This window comes from Eurytemora carolleeae, unplaced genomic scaffold (genome assembly GCF_000591075.1).
Source record: "Eurytemora carolleeae unplaced genomic scaffold, Eaff_2.0 scaffold2355, whole genome shotgun sequence".
NCBI classification, from domain to species: domain Eukaryota; kingdom Metazoa; phylum Arthropoda; class Copepoda; order Calanoida; family Temoridae; genus Eurytemora; species Eurytemora carolleeae.
In genome coordinates, this window is record NW_019398240.1 from 1 (window position 1) to 18,538 (window position 18,538).

Below are 18,538 nucleotides of genomic sequence, written 5' to 3' on the forward strand. Positions count from 1 at the left end.
CTAGATCTCAACCGCTGGTTCAACCGCTCCCGCTGAGTTTTTTTCTCCAAAGTATATATCATTCCCTTAATGACGATATTAAACTTAAATTTTTACTTTTAATGTTTATAGATATATAACAATTTGTCCAAAGAAGAAATAAGTTTACAGCTGGCGTGGAAACCAATGATTGTGGCGAAATATGAATAAAGGAATTGAGTCTGTGCCACAAACTCAGATTTTCTAATCGTCGTATATATCGTAAATCTTTGATATTTTATACTATGAATTCTGTTAAATCAAATAAACAAAGTTTGAAATGTCAAAGGTTTACGCCATGAAATTGCAAAGATATAGGGATTCGAAAATTTAAGTTTGTGACAAAGACCCAATCCGTTTGAAGAGCCTCTGAAGTTTCATCCTTTGTGAACAATTTCTGTAATCCTATGTATTGTACAGTGTACATTTGTTCATGTATTGTACAGTGTACATGTTTATTAATTCACAGTGTACATATTCATGTATTTTACAGTGTACATTTCCATGTATTGTAAAGTGAACATGCTCATGTATTGTACAGTGTACATATTCATGTATAGTACAGTGTACATGTTTATGTATTGTGCAGTGTACATGTTCATGTATTGTACAGTGTACATGTTCATGTATTGTGCAGTGTACATGTTCATGTATTGTACTGTGTATATGTTCATGTATTGTACAGTGTACATGTTCATGTATTGTACAATGTACATCTTCATGTATTGTGCAGTGTTCTTGTTCATATATAGTACAGTGTTCATGTTCATGTATTGTACAGTGTACATGTTCATGTAATGTACAATGTACATGTTCATGTATTTTGTAGTGAATATGTTCATGTATTGTACATGTTCATGTATTGTACAGTGTTCATGTTCAGTGACAGCGTTTACCGATACAACTACACGGTTTCAGCTTGAAGTACCGTACACGGAAAATATAGCAGATTCAAATATTCCGACCATGGCTAAATTAGGTAATATTAGTATCCAACCCTGCGTTTTATGTATTTCTAACGCTCTTGCTGAAAAACGAGGATTGTGTACTGATGTGGGAACTATTGTTCAGTGGATATCGAGATCAGTGCATGATCTCAATCTTTTGTTAATCAGCAGATTAATTCAATCTTTATTCTATGTGATAATTGCACCCTGGAGGCCAACTGAAATGATCAGATTTAGCATTAATCTCAAATTAAAAGTGCCCTCAGTGGATATCGAGATCGGGCGATCGGTATTCTAATCACACGAGCCTAAAAGAGCCCAAAATTTAGGATAAAAAATAATTGTACATAAAAATATTTTTTGGGTCAAAATATTGTTTCATAAAGGCGTGAATTCCACAATACTTTTTATTAAGGAATCTTTAAATTTTTAATATACATTTTAAATTTTTTACCGGTTTTTGGCCCCTTTTGGTTATATTGTTATAATGATTTGCATACTTTTTTTAAAAAGTTTTATTAAAAAAGATCTGGGAACGTTTTTAAGTTCACCTCCCCCTAACCTTTCCAAGATTTTATGTTAAGTTTTATTCTAATCATTTTTTTGTCTTCCTTTAGATGGAGACAAACTTTTAAGGTTTCGAAGCCCCTCGACTGATTCAGGAATAGAAAAAGTAATTTTCAATATTTTTTTTATATATCGAGTTTTTTTCATCGAAAGCTAAAAATAAAAAGGTTGACGTGATATTCTTGATGATCCTTTGCTGGTGCTGATAATAACATTGATGATAAAATTTACTTTAATAAAAACAAATAATAATAATAATAATAAAATTGATAATAATAATAATAATAATAATAATAATAATAATAATAATAATTATGTTAAATTATAATTAATTATTTTATTAAGGAGATTAACGAGGTTCGTGAATACCCTGAAAATGGAAACAAAATGGTGTTGACCTTAACTATTCCAGATAAACCAGAAGTCTGGACTAAACGAATTTTTAAACGAATTGAAAACTAATTTTATTCAACTTTAAGGATTTTTTGTGATTATTTTCGTGGATTTACTGAAATTTTCCGATATTTTCAAATCAGAAAGTTTTAGATAGAGATAAGTTAAAATATGTATCTTGATACTAACAGATATACGATACCCACTAAGAATGAGACGTTCAAACAAACGCCAGGCAATATAATTCTGCTGATAGTAATTTGAGTAAAATTCCCAGTTTAAAGCATCCCATTAAAGAAAGAAAACAAATTTCATCAAATTTTGTATTGACGTCTCTGAATACTTGTTCTTTGAGGGTAAACTCTGTATTAGGTCAATTACATAACTTAACAAGGTTGAGTTAAAAGGATTGTCTTTTGTGATTTCCAATGAAACTCCATTTAAAGAGGGAAGTGCCAGATTCTCAAGAATACCTTTAAATAAAGCAGTTAAAAAAGATTCTACTTTGTTTTACAGTGCAGCAGAAAATTCTTGAGCATATATAGCTTTTAATTGGTACTGTTGTGAATCTGAAACTCTATATGAGGAGGATCTATTGAAATTACGTATACAGGCGGAACTGATTACCGTACCAAAAGTATTATTTTTTTAAATTTTTGATTAAATGTTAATCTTGTTTTATGAAATATATTTATGGCTCTGACATATGCAAGTTTACTTATAGTATGATGATAATTCAAGCTCAAGTTGGATTGTTTGTAGCAAGTAACTAAAAAAAATGACATAAGAGGATGTTTGATTTTTGAAAATATTAGAAAAAGGGACCGTGTACATTTTGAGAACATATTGAAGTTGTTAAAACGGTATTTTAGAGCAAAATGGTTCACCAACGAGCCCCCCCCCCCTCAATTTTGATTATTTAACAAAATTTTGGTAAAAGAAACGACGTTTCGTGGGTGAAAACTAATTAATATCTTTGGAAATGGGACCGAGCACATTTATTTCATTGACAACCTCCTCCAGTTCTATATTTCTGAGGTTGTTACCTACTTGGAGAACTTTTTAACACAATAGAACGATGTTTAGTAGACTAAAGGCGTGAGAACATACTTCAAGAAGTCATTGCTCTTAAAAAATGTCTATGGTATATGGATATACAATGGTAAAACGTTAAATTTAGAAAAAAGAAGCGATTTTTTAACCTTTTGTATTTTATCTCATTATTCAAAAGGCCATTCATATAACATTTCTTAATGTGTTATATTATGCATTTTTTTAACCAAATATGATTTGAATATAATTAATAAACATTGTTTATTTTAAACAAAAATTTAACAGTAAAAAAGTATAAAACATTTGCACTATCTACACGTTTACATAATAATAAAAACTATTTAATGAAAATATAAGAAATCATAAAAGTAATTATAAAAAATGAGTTACTGGGAATTTTTTTCATTTTAAATTAAGTTTTAAAAAGTAAAGAGAATCTTTAAAAAATCAGTTCTCTGTTACTTTTTTCGATAATAATTAACAATTCTTTTGTCATCTTTTATACTCAGAATTTCAGAAATCTTCAATAGACCAAAGAATATAAAGATTTTTAACAAAGAAAATTTAAAAACTTTAATGATCCAATTTTTTGCACTCACTTCCATATTCTTTAAGTCTTGGAGGAGAAAAAAACTAAAGAATTATATAAAGAGTAAAAAGCACAAAAAGTAAAAATTAGGCTGAAATAAAGATTATTCATTGAATAATTATCTTTAGTCTAAATTCAGAGATATGGGAGCACGATGCACACAGTACACTGCAAAGTGTTCACGTACTGCACAGTTGCACACTGTACTTAATGGGCAGTTGCCGCAAATTATGCTGACTAGTTTACAGGTTGTTATTATTTTATATATTATTTTGGCGATCAGTTTACTGTCTTGATTTTCTGGAGCTTCTTGTTTGCTGTCCTCGGCGTTTTTTACTTTCATCCTCATCCTTTTCTCCCTTCTTTTCCTTCGGCTCTTCTCCTTTCTTCTTCTTCTCTTCTTCTTCTTTCTTCTCATTCGCTTCTTCTACATGTTCCTTCTTTGGTTTGACATCAACTTCTTTAATAATTTCATCCCGTTTGCTCAAAATATCTAAACCTATAAAATTTATAATAAAAAATATCCAAAAGCCAAGTATACAGTGGTCATTAGAAATAAGCGGAATAATTGTAGTCTTGTTATGCCTTTTTAATTCATAATTCAGTTTAAGATTTTCTATTTTTTAGATCATAGAGATTATAGAGATAAAGATATAGGTAGAGAGAAGTAAGCCACAGGGTGTCTAAAAAAACCTCAGCGAGAACCTCAATTTGGGACATTTTTAATATCATAACATTTTATTATTGTGATACAAATTTATAACATTTTATACGTTTTTGGAAAGCCCTTGGGCTCTACTTCAATGATCTGCAACAGAATGTCCAATTTGCATTTAAATATAAATTTAGTCTGGTATAGGTAAAATAATGCATTTATGCTGTTGAGACACAATTTTTTTAATCTTTTTTTACCTTTGTTTAAGTCTGAATCAGAATAATCAGTGAAAATTGGATCTAACTCACCAACAACGCTCTGAATCTAAAGTTTTATAATAGAAGTATATATTAAAAGAAATGTTTTACGTAATTTTAGATAAAATTTTACTGAAAAGTTTGATCATGGTTACATATTCATTCATTTAAAGATTAACAATAGTAATAATTATTTAACTAATAAAAAGGAATTGGGATTTTGCCACAAACTTAAATATTCTATTCCCTACATCTTTCCAACCTAATGGTGTTTACCTTTTATATTTCACATTAAAAAGGTAAAATAGATTTCTTTAAAGTTAAAAGTTTAAAAACAGTTTGCGTGAAAACCTTTTAAAGTATTTTTTCGAGGGTATTTGGTTTTGTTTAAAAATTATTTATAATTATGTGTTTTCAAAAGAATTAACCTGTGAATTTTGTTCCTCGGCCTCCTGAGTTATTCTTCGAACCTAGAAGAACGAGAATCCTTTATATACATTCAAAGGAACTGTCTGTAACCGTAATTTCAAGTAACCTTCCATTTATAGAGTGGAATGTCCGATTTACAACAATATCCTTTAAACCTTTGCTTGATCAAGGATTTTGTAAGTGTTCTTATTTATACAGCGGAAAATTAAGTGCTAAGAAAGCGCGCGAGTGTACACTAGCACGGAGTGTACAGTGTACTCCGTAACCCAAGTCTCCTCTACCTCTTCCGGCACTCAATCTTCAGCTGGTATACAAAAGGGTGTATCTACCTCATCATTGTCCGATTAAAGGTTTATATGGTACCATTCTGAATCGGACATAACTTTCTAGAGATTGAAAGTCCCTGTAATCATAAATTGGCTGTCAACATTATTCTAAAGGAAATGAGTTTTTGCCACCAGAATATTTCATTGATTTTTTATGTGAAAGATGGATCCCATGTCAGGCTTAGGCATCCGTCTTGTAATGTCATGTAAACACTACCGCCCAGAGACAATACATTGCAGTACAAAAGATGCATACACCTCTGAAATACCTTTCCTTGCATTATAGCCTTGTTTATGTCAGTGTAATGGGTATTATTAAGTGCGAAAATTTTTTTTGCCGGGTGTGAATAAAACATTTTCATTAGAGGACCTATATTCTCTAAGTTATGATGTTAAGGAAAACTAAATTAGATATTTACTTTCTTAGAAAATATAAATCTTCATAATTACCTGTCTATCAAAGTCTATATTTTCTTCTTGATCGAATAGGCACCATTTCTTGTGTAGGGTTGGCTGGGCAGGAACTGGTATTTCTACAGTTGTACATACAGTTTCAGGTACCTAGGCGGTACAGTACAATTAGAAGGTGATAAAACTGGGATTTCTACAGTTGTACATACAGTTTCAGGTACCTAGNAAGGTGATAAATTGGTATTTCTGCAGTTAGACATACAGTTTCAAGTACCTAGGTGGTACAGTACAATTAGTAGGCGACACATTGATATTCTACACTTGTACATACGGTTTTAGGTACCTAGACGGTACAGTACAATTAGTTAAAAGTTGGTAATCCATTGGTTGTAAAATTGGTAGTTTTACAATTGCATATCAACTGTTATATTTGAGCACAATCAAGGTACTGTTTAGAGGCTGTATATATACACATACATACATACATACGATTACGAATATATGTATATAAGCGAAGAGCTTTATTATATAGATGTATTCTGTATATATAAAGTAGTAATCTCGGTTTGCTTGTTAGTACTTAGTAGAACAACGGGCATGTTTTAAGTTTGGTTTAGAATTATATGTCCAGTGAGTGAGTAAATTGACTGTTATAGAGAAAGTTTATTTTCTGGGCAAAGGGTCCCAAGCTAAAGTATTTATATAATATCTTCAATATGTAATATTTATCTAAATCTATGTATTTGTAATTTTAATAGTCTTGTTGATAATTTAATAAAGCTAACCTATTCGCATCTAGTGTAGGTAACCGTATTACATTTAGTTGTTGTTATTGGAGAACAAACGGGAACCTTATCAACCTGTAGAAAATTAAAAGTAAATGTAAAAAAATATTAACAAACTATATAATAATAATAATAAATAGGAATAGATATGAGTAATAATTAATTGATAATTGATAATAATAATGGTATTCGTCTAATCTTTTCTACAGCTGGACAAATTATCCATTATAAGAGGAAGGCGACTTTACTGGATTGGAAAAGTCCAATGAATATAAATCACAAAAATCATGCAGTTTATTTGCAAGCTACAATTAAAACGAATTTTCTTTATTAACACTATCACGAATCACGATATTGGGGAGAGAGGGGGGGCTGTTTTCCACACACACCCCCCCTCTTTGTATGCAAATATAAAAGGAAAAATGGATTTAAAATAACATCCACCCTAACAGTTAAAGTTAGAGGTATAGTTTTGTAATAACCTTTTCTTTTGGACTAGGGGGCCATGTATCACACTCCACTGTCTTAACTCTAAGGGAAAAATCACAGAAGAACCCCTCCCCCATCAATTTTAAACCAAAAAAGTCAAATCTGGTTAGATTTGAGACATAAAATACACATAAGATTATTTAAATGTCGTCTTCCTTTTCACCAGTTGTATTGGTCCAATTGTATTACCTGGCATTCTAGGGTATCTGCCATCACGAGTGTTGTAATATTCTCATAATCAAAATATGATATAGGGATATCTGTACACGTCATCTGAGCCACTGACATAGGAACCTAAATATGATATAGGGATATCTATACACGTCATCTGAACCACTGACATAGGAACCTAAATATGATATAGGAATATCTGTACAAGTCATCTGAGCAACTGACATAGGAACCATAATATGAAATAGGGATATCTGTACACGTCATCTGAGCCACTGACATAGGAACCTAAATATGAAATAGGGATATATGTACACGTCATCTGAGCCACTGACATAGGAACCTAATTATGATATAGGGATATCTGTACAAGTCATCTGAGCCACTGACATAGGAACCTAAATATGACATAGGGATATCTGTACGCGTCATCTGAGCCACTGACATAGGAACCTAAATATGAAATAGGGATATCTATACACGTCATCTGAGCCATTGACATAGGAACCAAATATGAAGGGATTTCTGTACACGTCATCTGAACCACTGATATAGGAACCTAGATATGAGATAGGGATATCTGTACACGTCATCTGAGCCACTGATATAGGAACCTTAATATGATATTGGGATATCTGTACACGTCATCTGAGCCACTGACATAGGAACCTTAATGAATGATAATTCTGACATCTAGGCTTTAAAATCGTTCTTAAAAACGAACGAAAAAACGATCGCTTCGTTTTGATTTTTGAAAACTAACAACACTATGACAGAACAATTTCATTTCCATCTGCTAGAAAATTATCAAGAAACAATGTCGTTCACAAAAGTAAATCGTCAACGATAGTTAACAAAACTTCTGTCTTTAATGCTGGTTAATTCCTACCTTAGGATGACAGAAATATTCTTGTTTTTCCAACAAAAAATAAATGATTTATAATAGTGGTTTTCTAAAGTGAATTTGAGCTGCAGAGACAATGGAAGAAAAACTCTAAATGCCACTTTAAAATCAATTAAACAAATAACTATCTTTAGATCTTTGCCATGACTCGAAAATGGGCCCAAATCTGAAACCGTGTTCGAAAATTCACAAATTCATCTTTAAAAAAATCTGGAAAATTTTGATATTTCATCAAAATGTAAAATGTCCTGAATTGTAGAAATTATTATTTTTCTATTAAGAATATAAATTGTAGAATGGAAAATCCCAACAAATAATTCCGATGATGACAGTTGTTATTATATTTCACTAAACAGGAAAATAGGTAAGTAATTAAACTTATAATTATAATTATTATTATACTGATGCTTTCTTGACAGGAATAATATTATTTTCATATATTAGGCTAGAGATAAAAGATAAAATAAACAGTTTTAGAAAAGAAGATGAATCAAAATTTAATTATATTTAATTTCTACTTCTATTTTCATCTTCTATTTTTATTTTCAACTGTGGCTTTATCTTTGAGTATCTTCCCTTTGTACAATATAAAACAAATGGAAAAAGTTCGCGGATTTAATAATATTTTTTCGCGCATTTTAAAAATTTTACAAATCATTTGGTCATCCATAAACCTTCCCTAGGGTCGTGTAAGGTCCCACACGAATGTTGGCCCGATTGGTTCGGCTGTTTTGATGATTTTTGGACACAAACGAACAAATGGTCAGACAAATAAGCAAAGTATGTATATAGATATCATGGTTTAATAAAAAAGTGTATCGTACAGTTTTTTGGGGGAATAAAATAACACTTCTTTGTTTAATCTCCTTCTAGGAATGCAGTACGGATATTTGTAAACAAAGACATGTTTGTTCCAGAAGTATATTTTTGGACTTTCTCCAAAATTTCAAAATTTAGGTTGATTTTAATCCAAATTGAAATAATCTTGAAAACACACTTTATAATCTTGGTAGGAATATGACTAATGATTGTGAAATATGAAGCTTAAATAATATTTTTTGTTTATGGGTGGGGTGGGGGGGGGTTAAACATAAACTTATCATTTAATAGTAAAATTGGTATAGTTTGCCGACACTACTAAAGAGAAAATGAAAGAGATTTAACAAGTTTCCAGCTGCCTCCACAGCACCCCACAAGTATATTTATTTCTCTTTTTTCCTCGCCATTTTTTTTGTTACATAAAATATACAAAATGGAGTTTTATTGTATAAGATATCATAATTGCGCAGTAACTTCAAGAAAATTCTAGAAAAAACATCTGGTCATGAGAAACTAATTAAACCTTTGAAAGTACAGAGCCTAGACCTACGAGTCATGAATGACTATGAGTACATTAATAAAATCTATGAGAGTACATGTCTTACTTAAACCTGTTAGAGTACATGAATTAATTGAACCTATAAGAGCACAGGACCAACACCTATGAGTACATGAATAAAATCTATGAGAGTACATGTCTTACTTAAGCCTGTTAGAGTACATGAATTTATTGAACCTATAAGAGTACATGTATTTATAAGACCTATAAAAGTTCAGGAAATATTTAAACCTAAAAACCTAAAAGAGTACAGTAAATAAGAGTGGAGGGACTAGACCTATAAGAGTAAAGGGACTAGATCTTTAGGAGTAAAGGGACTAGATCTTTAAGAGTAAAGGGACTAGCCCTATGAAAGTAACGGGACTATACCTATGCCAGTAATGGGACTAGACCTTTAGGAGTAAAGGGACTAGATCTTTAAGAGTGAAGGGACTAGATCTATAGTAGTAAAGAGACTAGACCTATAGCAGTAAAGGGACTAGACCTATAGTAATAGAGAGAATAGACCGATAGGAGTAAAGAGACTAGACCTATAGGAGTAAAGGGACTAGACCTATAGTAGTAAAGAGACTAGACCTATAGGAGTAAAGAAACTAGACCTACAGGAGTAAAGGGACTAGACCTATAGTAGTTAATGGACTAGACGTATATGAGTTAAGGGACTAGACCTACAGGAGTAAAGAGACTAGACCTATAGTAGTAAATGGACTAGACCTATATGAGTAAAGAGACTAGATCTACAGGAGTAAAGAGACTAGACCTATAGTAGTAAATGGACTAGACCTATAGGAGTAAAGAGACTAAACCTATAAGAGTAAAGGGACTAGACCTATAGGAGAAACGGGACTAGACCACTATATGAGTAAAGGGACTAGACCTATTTGAGTTAAGGGACTAGACCTATAGGAGTAAAGGGACTAGACCTGTTTGCTGACAGGGAAGCATTCCTCCCAGGTAACATCTCTACAATCGTCTTCATTTCCAGCCCAGACCTAGATAGCTCAAGAGAGTTCAAAGGAATCATTTACAAAAATAATACCATTTTAAAAAATCTTTCCAGTTTGTTTGGTGACATTCCTTCCAGTTTGTTTGTTTACATTCCTTCAAGTTTGTTTGTTTGAATTCCTTCCGGTTTTTTGTTTACATTCCTTTTAATTTGGTTGTTTACATTCCTTCAAGTTTGCTTGTTTTCATTCCTTCCAATGTGTTTGGGTGTTCACATTCCTTCAAGTTTGTTTGCTTACATTCCTTCAAGTTCGTTTGTTTACATTCCTTATAGTTTGTTTGTTTACATTCCTTCAAGTTTGTTTGTTTATATTCCTTCCAGTTTGTTTGTTTTCATTCCTTCAAGTTTGTTTGTTTACATTCCTTTCAGTTTGTTTGTTTACATTCCTTATAGTTTGTTTGTTTACATTCCTTCAAGTTTGGGTGTTCACATTCCTTCAAGTTTGTTTGTTTACTTTCATTCAAGTTTGTTTGTTTACATTCCTTCAAGTTTGTTTGTTTACCTTTTGCCCATTATCATCTACAGTCCACAATGTTGTACAATGGACCTTCGTAACATTCTTGCAATCATAAATAGTCTACAGTACACAACAATATAAACAAGCAGTACACAACAATAGACACAAGCAGTACACTACACGCAAGCTTACGAGCAGTACACCTCAATAAGCGGGGGGAAAAAATTAAATGGAAAGCTTTTTCATAACATTTTCTAAAATCTATGAATCTAAAATTGTGTCTTCCTTTCTTAGGATTCTGATAACATTTAGTTTTAACCTTTTGATGTTTTAAATATGAACCTTTTTTTAACCACTAAGGAATGGATTAAATTTTATGTCGATCTTGAATATCATTTGCTTTAACTTTATAGTTTAAGATATCTGGATTAAATAAATTCTTTTTAATCCTTTTTTCTAAAATCTTTAAAATTATTGTTTTTCCTTGTTATGAAATTCTCGGACCATCTCCTTTGTACAATTCTTCAGATTTTCTTCCTTGATGCTCATAACACTTTCCAGTTTCTCCTACAGTTATAGAGTAATCATCAACCATAGAGTAATTATTAGCTATAGATTGATTATTAACCTTAGAGTAATCATTAACATAGACTAATCGTTAACCATCGAGTAATCATTAATCATAGAGTAATTATTAGCTATAGAGTGATCATAAACCATATAGTAATCATTTAGAATAGAATAATCATTAACCAACGAGTAATCATTAACCATAGAGTAGTAAATTAACTATAAAGTAATCATTAATCTTAGAGTAATCATTAACCATAAAGTATGCATTAACCATATAGTAATCATTAACCAACGAGTAATCCTTAACCATAGAGTAAGCATTAATCATAGAGGAATCATTAACCATAGAGCAATCATTAACCATAGAGCAATCATTAAACATAGAGTAATCATTTACAATATAATAATCATTAACCCTATTCCCGCTGGGGGGGGGGTCAATTTGACCCCCCTGTAGTTTTTTTTACATAACTCAAAAAGTATTGGTCTGAGGCTGTTGACTTTTCTTACATACCCATAGCCCTCCCTTTAGGCCTAAAACCGGGCTTTAATACTAACTGCCTGAGTCCTCAGGCACACTGCCTGAATGACTGCTTTTGCCTGTAGCAAACTAAATCTTTGTTTTGACCCACTTTCACTTGTCAGATTTTGATAAAATTTAGCTTTTTGAAAAGCCTATGACATAAGGAAACGGATTGCCCAAGTTTTGCGAAAAAAAAATTGCAAATTTTTTGCAAACAACCTGTCAAAGAAAATTTGCACATTTTTAGTTTTTCTTGATTAAAAATCAGGTTATTTAAAATTTTGCAAAACTTTTTGCATATTTGAAATGGCATGGTCAAGGGCTTTTCAAAAATGTATAATTTGTCATTTTTTGGACAAATTTTTTTTTGCAAACATTTTTACTATAAAACTGGATTTTGCGATAAAAAATTCAATTTTCGCAAATTTGCAAATTTTTTTGCAGATTCTAAAAGTAGAGCACAAGAGCTTTCTAATGATGTATCATTTTTCATATTTGGACATAAAACATGGGATTTAGAGGGGGGGGTCAAATTGACCCCCCCCCCTAGCGTATCCTGGTTTTCAAGTACCCCAGCGGGGATAGGGTTAACCATAGAGTAATCATGAACAATAGAATATGCAAATTTGTTTTAAAGACTCCTTTCAGAAATATGGAATACGCATAAAGAATTTATCTAGATTAATTCCCACTCACCCGTTGATTTTTGTGAACGTTTCCTTTAAGTTAGTACTTTCTTAAAATATAATATATAGGAAGCAGAAATTGATTTAAGATGATCCAGCTACAAGTGTTTATTATTATACCTTATCTTCTTAATTATACTCTGAGATAATTATCTTCAATTATGAAAGATTTATTTTTACTACGCAGCAAACCAAGAGCAAAGACGCAGATTCATTTATAGAACAAGATTTCTACAACACAAGCAAAGAGCAAACGGGCAAATTCACACAAATAGAAAGTTTTTTTACACAGCAAGCCTAGAGCAACCAAGATTCATTCAAGATCAAAGAGCAAGATTGCTACAGCACAAGCAAAGAGCGAACGTGCAAATTCACACAAAAAGAAAGATTTTTTTACGCAGCAAGCCAAGAGCAACCAAGATTCATTCAAAATCAAAGAGCAATGCTACAGCATTAGCAAAGAGCGAACGTGCAAATTCAGACAAACAAAAAGTGTTTTTACCCAGCAAGCCAAGAGCAACCAAGATTCATTCAAAGAACAAGATCTCTACAGCACAAGCAAAGAGCGAACGTGCAAATTCACACAAAAAGAAAGTTTTTTTACACAGTAAGCCAAGAGCAACCAAGATTCTTTCAAAGAGCAGGTATTCTGATCATTGCAGGGCAAGAGCACCGATGAAAACTAGCTGAAAGAGCAAGATCTTGCAAAAATTATAAAATACATTTGATGGAGAGAGTTCGAATTTATTTAAAGTAAATCATTTAAAAATTCCAGCTGTTGAGGACAAAACGACCTTGGAAAAAATCAAAACGTAAAACATGATTCATACAACTTTTTTCCACGCTTTTTAATAGAAGAAAAAGCAAAATAGGACCAAACCAAAACTTACTGTTTTTTTCTATCTATTTTTTATCCAAAAATAATTCATTTAGGTTCGCAAAAAAATTTTTTTTACAATCGCTTAAAAATACTTTTTTTTCTTTGAAACTTATTGATTTTTTAAAAAATTATTTTTTTTAATAAAAAGTATAATTAATAGTGGACATTTATTTTATTTTAAATAATTCAAAAAAAATCAGGACTGAACTCGATATCCAGTGTGAATTTTAAAATAGGCCATAAATTTAAATACAAAGGATTTGCACTCAAGTTGTGCATTTTACCAAAATGCGCCAATTATTCCAAGAAAACCGCCAAATTTTTAACAAATATTTTGCTATTTTATCATTTTTATTTATAATTAATTAACAAAATGTCTTCAAAGAATATAGAAAAATTTTAATTACTATTTATTAAAAAAAATTTTAAATTTTAAATTTTAAAATCCGAAAAAAAATATAATTGAACCGACCTTGTTCGTCCAATCCATTGTGCAGTTGGTAGTTAGAAGAATATCACATCTGTAAAATTTCAGAAAAATTATCATATCAATTTAAGTAAATCTGAAGAATATTAAGAAAATTGATGAAAATTGACAGGATTTTTTTTTTCGATCAATATTTAGAGCGCACTCATCCTTTCATTTATATTTTTTTCTCAAATAGATTTCCAAACTTTTCCAGTTTTCCAGTGGTTAGAAATATGAAGCGTTACCTCCCATACCTAAACTAAATTCAATATATTTTTATTATAATTATTTACATATTCTTTACAGGGAGGTTAAGGGAATCTTACTTTACCAAGGGTCCCAATAACAATATTGGTCAAGGGAACCTGTGGTAAAGTACTATTTTTAATTTCCCGAAAAAGAAGTTGAACCCTAGTTTATCGTCATTACTGATAACAATGCAGAACGTGTAGTAATTTTGTATAAAATTAGTAGGTTTAAACAGATCATATTCAGCAAATATGCAACCAATCTGGAAACGATTTTATCTGCACAGGAGCCTAAGAATCTCAGGTTTGCTCATATTATAATATTTTTATTTGCATTTTGCATTTTTAACAGATATAATTGATAATAATATCACATACAGTCCGTTCAGTCCGCATTACGTCACCAGAGATTCTCAGGTTTCATCCTATACCCCCTTATATTTTTCCTTTACAGCCCCTTGAATGTTCCCTGTATTGTTGAGTAATATAACGTTCCTCAGTTGGGGGATACATAGGGTCAAAAAGCCAAATTAAAATCAAAATTAAAATCAAGAAAAGAATTGTTTTCCTTTTTTGGCATAACATCTTAGATAGTAAAGATTTAAAATAAAAATCCCTTCCATTGCATAAATATTTAACCATCCAAAAACCTGAAATAAAAAGTCTGTAAAATAATAATGTCCCTAGGGAAATCAAATACACCAACCTACCTAAGTTCTGTAACATCTAAACATCCAGATTCTGTGACAGGTTCACATTTTTTATTCATCTCGGTTCGGCATACATGTCGTGACTCCATTCGGTCCTCTCTAAAATCACAAAATTGTAAAAAAAAACTATTTTTGTAGCTGTTAGCATAATTCGGAAACTGGCCATTTTACAGTGTTAACCAGAAAATAGTAGGAAAAAAAGACGACATTGTAGAGGACCTGAAATCCCCGAAAGAGGATTATGAATTCCGCAAATCAGTTGTGTCGGACCCTGGAACCGGAGAAGACCTTCTCAACTTCCTCTCCTTTTATACACTCGTATTTAATATGTATTTATATCTAGAAGCAATAAATGTACTTCTAAAACATAATATAAAAGCTTAAATGTATTTGACGTGTTGTATTAAACCAAATGTTTTAATAGACTCTGATTTAGTGAAATAGTTCGTTTATAGTGCACTATTGCTATGTCTCATGCTCATAAGGATTTGTGTCCTGAAATCTCCACTAATATTGAAAAAAAAACTTGTGTTCATTCACTGAACGTTATCTTCTAATCTACTACAGTGAAACCCTTAATAACGAATACATCGAAAGAATTCATCAAATGTCGTATTCTTCACTTTCTGATTTAGTTTTTTAATGAAATGATTATATGGAACTCTTTATAACTGTTCCCGCATATTCATAGCTATTTATTTATTTTCGCAAATACTGAAATTTATGTAATATAGTATAAAACTCTTTGAAAAATTGTCAAGACGACATTTGATAAATTCTTCCGGTGTATTCGTTATTAAGGGTTTCACTGTAGAATTTTTTGTTCTGATATTACGGCTCTGATATTACGAAAAATAAACATTTCCGAGTTAGGCCTAGATACAAAGCTGTCCGTAATTTTGTTCGTAACAAACAGTTTTATCTTTCCGTTAACGGAATAAACAGTTCTATCTGTCCGTTAATGAAAATTTTCAGAGATTCTTTTTTTAAACTTTTATAATCGCAGCTAGGGAGGTTCATCTGTAAAATGTTTTCAATACTTATTTGAGAAAAACATGTCGTCTTCTTGAAATGATTTGCGGCATTTATTCCAGAACCTAATTTTACTTGTTCAAAAATCAAAATATTTAAATTTTTTAAGGATTCAAAGAAGGTATTTTATATTTGAAAAGATTTAAAACCGTTCACATTCTTAAAGTAACTATCAGACATATTTGTAAAATTTTGTCTTTTTCATTTTTTGGGACACCCTGTATATTACCAACCTTGGTCCATAATCTTCAAGAGGTTTACAGAAGTTCTTATGTTCCCCCAGCCCACTTTCAATACACAGACAGAGCATCTTAAAAAACTAATTGATCATTTAAACAAAATCGAAAAAGGTGTGAGGGCTGAGTATTTAAAAAATATAAGAATAGAGATAATAAAAACAAAAAGATTAAGAATCAAAAATGAGTGAAGAATATCTATTTATGTTATTATAATGGGTGTTATTAAGTGCGAACAAGTTTTTGCCCTGATTTTAATTTTTTCTAGTTTGTTTAAGATCAAAATGAAAGTATTTTCACATCTGACGTAGTGATGTGTGAAAATACTTTTTCGCACGCATGATACCCATTTCAATAACATATTTATTCGGTTTTACTCAAATTATTTATAAGCAGGGCGATAAAGTTGCTGTTTTAGGATGATTAAGTAACTTTATCACCCTACAATGAGACAAAATAGGTATGAAATTTGAAATTTAAATAGCAGGGTGAAAAGGTTACTTTTTCGCCCAGTTGTAGGGAGATAAAGTCACTTAATCACCCTACAATTGGAAATATTAGGTGTGATAAATTAAATCCAAATTGAATAAAATATTAAAAACGAGAAAAAAAAAGTTGAGTAATATTTCCCTTAATATTTCGTCCATTATTGCTTTAAGAAAAAAAACTGCAAAAGATATACACGAAGAAGAGAGGATAGAGGAAAAGGACGAACTCTATTTTCCAAAATTAAGATAAATGTTTCTTAAGACCGTAATTATTTGTTCAACAATTTGTTTCAATATTTCATGAATTGTTGGCCTCGTTTAACTCATTAAAACAGCCTTAATTACCTATAATTAGGAATAACAAGTGTATCTAAAAATTCACATTATCTTAAATCATGGTAGAATGAAATCTTAAATGCGTTAAATCATAATTCCTTGTTTTGAAAAGCTATTGTGAAGAACAACAAGTTTTGAATTTCTTTATACTCAATAATCAACTAAATAGATTTCTGCTTTTTTCAAACTTTTTAATCCAGTAAATGGTCCTTTTTTCTCAATGATGAATTATCTGTTTAAAAGTTTGGTAGTTTTTCGTATAACAAGTACGTACTTTGATTTTTTTAAATCGGTATGAAGAATGTTTAAGGTTTGAAACTTTTTAAAGCAATTTATTAAATTTTGAGTGGATGGTTTCCCGCATTTGTACTCTTGCTTTTTAGATCCAATATATGTATATATATATATATTAGAAAAGAAGTTGAAAGTTAAGAGTTTAAGTATATATTATATTTATATTGATGATCACAGACAGAGAAGATTTATGGTTGGTCGAAGTTGAACACTTTTGTCCGAAAAAAATGTTAGAATCTATTAATTTGAAAATGCGCCGACTTATGACAGAAAAACTGCGAAAAGTTGAGAACTTAAAGATGGCAACTTTTAGTTCAAAGTGCAATTGTTAAAAGGGAAAAGGGCACGAGGCGCCCAGAAAGCTTAGTCAAATAAAATGTTTCTTATTTACACCGAGTTTAAGAATTGACTTGTTATCCCGGCAAAAGCATGATTTGGAGAATTTCGTAGATTTAAAAAAATAAAATGTTTAGAAATTTGATTCGTAAAATAAAAATTTAAAACAACTGCTTCGTCTAAGTATTGGACTCTTCATCTTGGCCAAAAAAATATAATTTTTAAGAATTCTAACATTTTTATCGGAAAAGTGTTTAACAAATCTTAAAAGTGCTTACCACAAGTCCTAAGTAAAAAAACTCCATATTGGGATGTTACTTTTAGAATGAATAGTTCAAAGATATATTTCTAACTGGTGGTCAACGCTATGATGATATCACACTACAACAGCTTCTGAGTACGCTCATTTCATACGCTTATTTACGCAGGTTTAAGTAAATATTGACTCCTGTGTCTGTCCTTGTACGCAAAATTTAAACTAGACAAAAAAACTACATCTTAAAATTTTGCCTGTAAAATTGCGATTGATTCAAAATATATTAAAATGCTTCAATTTTGTATTATAAGAAAAATGATGAACCCTGAAAAATTCCTCCTACGCATTTTCTTAGGTTGGTCCACTATTTTTACAGTTATCAATAATAAATTCTTCTTTTGTCCAATTTAAAATTCTTCAAGGATGTTTAGCCGGATTTACGTAAATCATGTTTTACTTTTTTAGGAACTTGTCCAAAGACAATAAAAGTTGCATGATCCAACCCGGTACAACATGTGTTGTACATGCCGAGCCGGTACAACATGTAATGTACATGCTGTGCCGGTACACAACATGTATTGTACATGCCGAGCTGGTACAACATGATATTGTATATGCCGAGCCAGTGCAACATGT

The 18,538-nt window shown here is 31.1% G+C and overlaps 2 protein-coding genes across 5 annotated transcripts; one reads left to right on the plus strand and one right to left on the minus strand.

Moving 5' to 3' along the window:
• Window positions 1–901: 901 nt before the first annotated feature.
• LOC111717084 (fatty acid-binding protein homolog 9) lies at window positions 902–2,628 on the plus strand (the record flags this gene model as incomplete). The annotated part of the gene is given in 3 exon segments (XM_023492602.1): window positions 902–997; window positions 1,583–1,638; window positions 1,878–2,628. Coding segments are annotated over 3 exon segments (269 nt in total), but the record flags the coding sequence as incomplete, so codon positions are not given.
• A 746-nt stretch (window positions 2,629–3,374) lies between these two features.
• Window positions 3,375–18,258, minus strand: LOC111717083 (uncharacterized). 4 transcript variants are annotated; one of them, XM_023492598.1, is made up of 13 exons: window positions 17,925–18,258; window positions 16,190–16,275; window positions 14,925–15,023; window positions 13,970–14,018; window positions 11,319–11,402; window positions 10,881–10,955; window positions 10,296–10,364; window positions 7,109–7,213; window positions 6,431–6,505; window positions 5,685–5,795; window positions 4,908–4,949; window positions 4,480–4,546; window positions 3,375–4,066 (listed from the first exon to the last, which is right to left on the minus strand). In XM_023492598.1, the coding sequence occupies exons 1-9, from the start codon at window positions 17,949–17,951 to the stop codon at window positions 6,431–6,433; spliced, it is 669 nt and encodes a 222-aa protein (XP_023348366.1). In that variant the 5' UTR covers window positions 17,952–18,258; the 3' UTR covers window positions 3,375–4,066; window positions 4,480–4,546; window positions 4,908–4,949; window positions 5,685–5,795. The 4 variants fall into 4 exon arrangements, with proteins under 4 accessions (XP_023348366.1, XP_023348368.1, XP_023348367.1 ...); XM_023492600.1 differs by having other exon boundaries at window positions 16,190–16,266; window positions 17,925–18,256; XM_023492599.1 differs by lacking the exons at window positions 3,375–4,066; window positions 4,480–4,546; window positions 4,908–4,949; window positions 5,685–5,795 and adding an exon at window positions 5,835–5,866.
• Window positions 18,259–18,538: the final 280 nt, after the last annotated feature.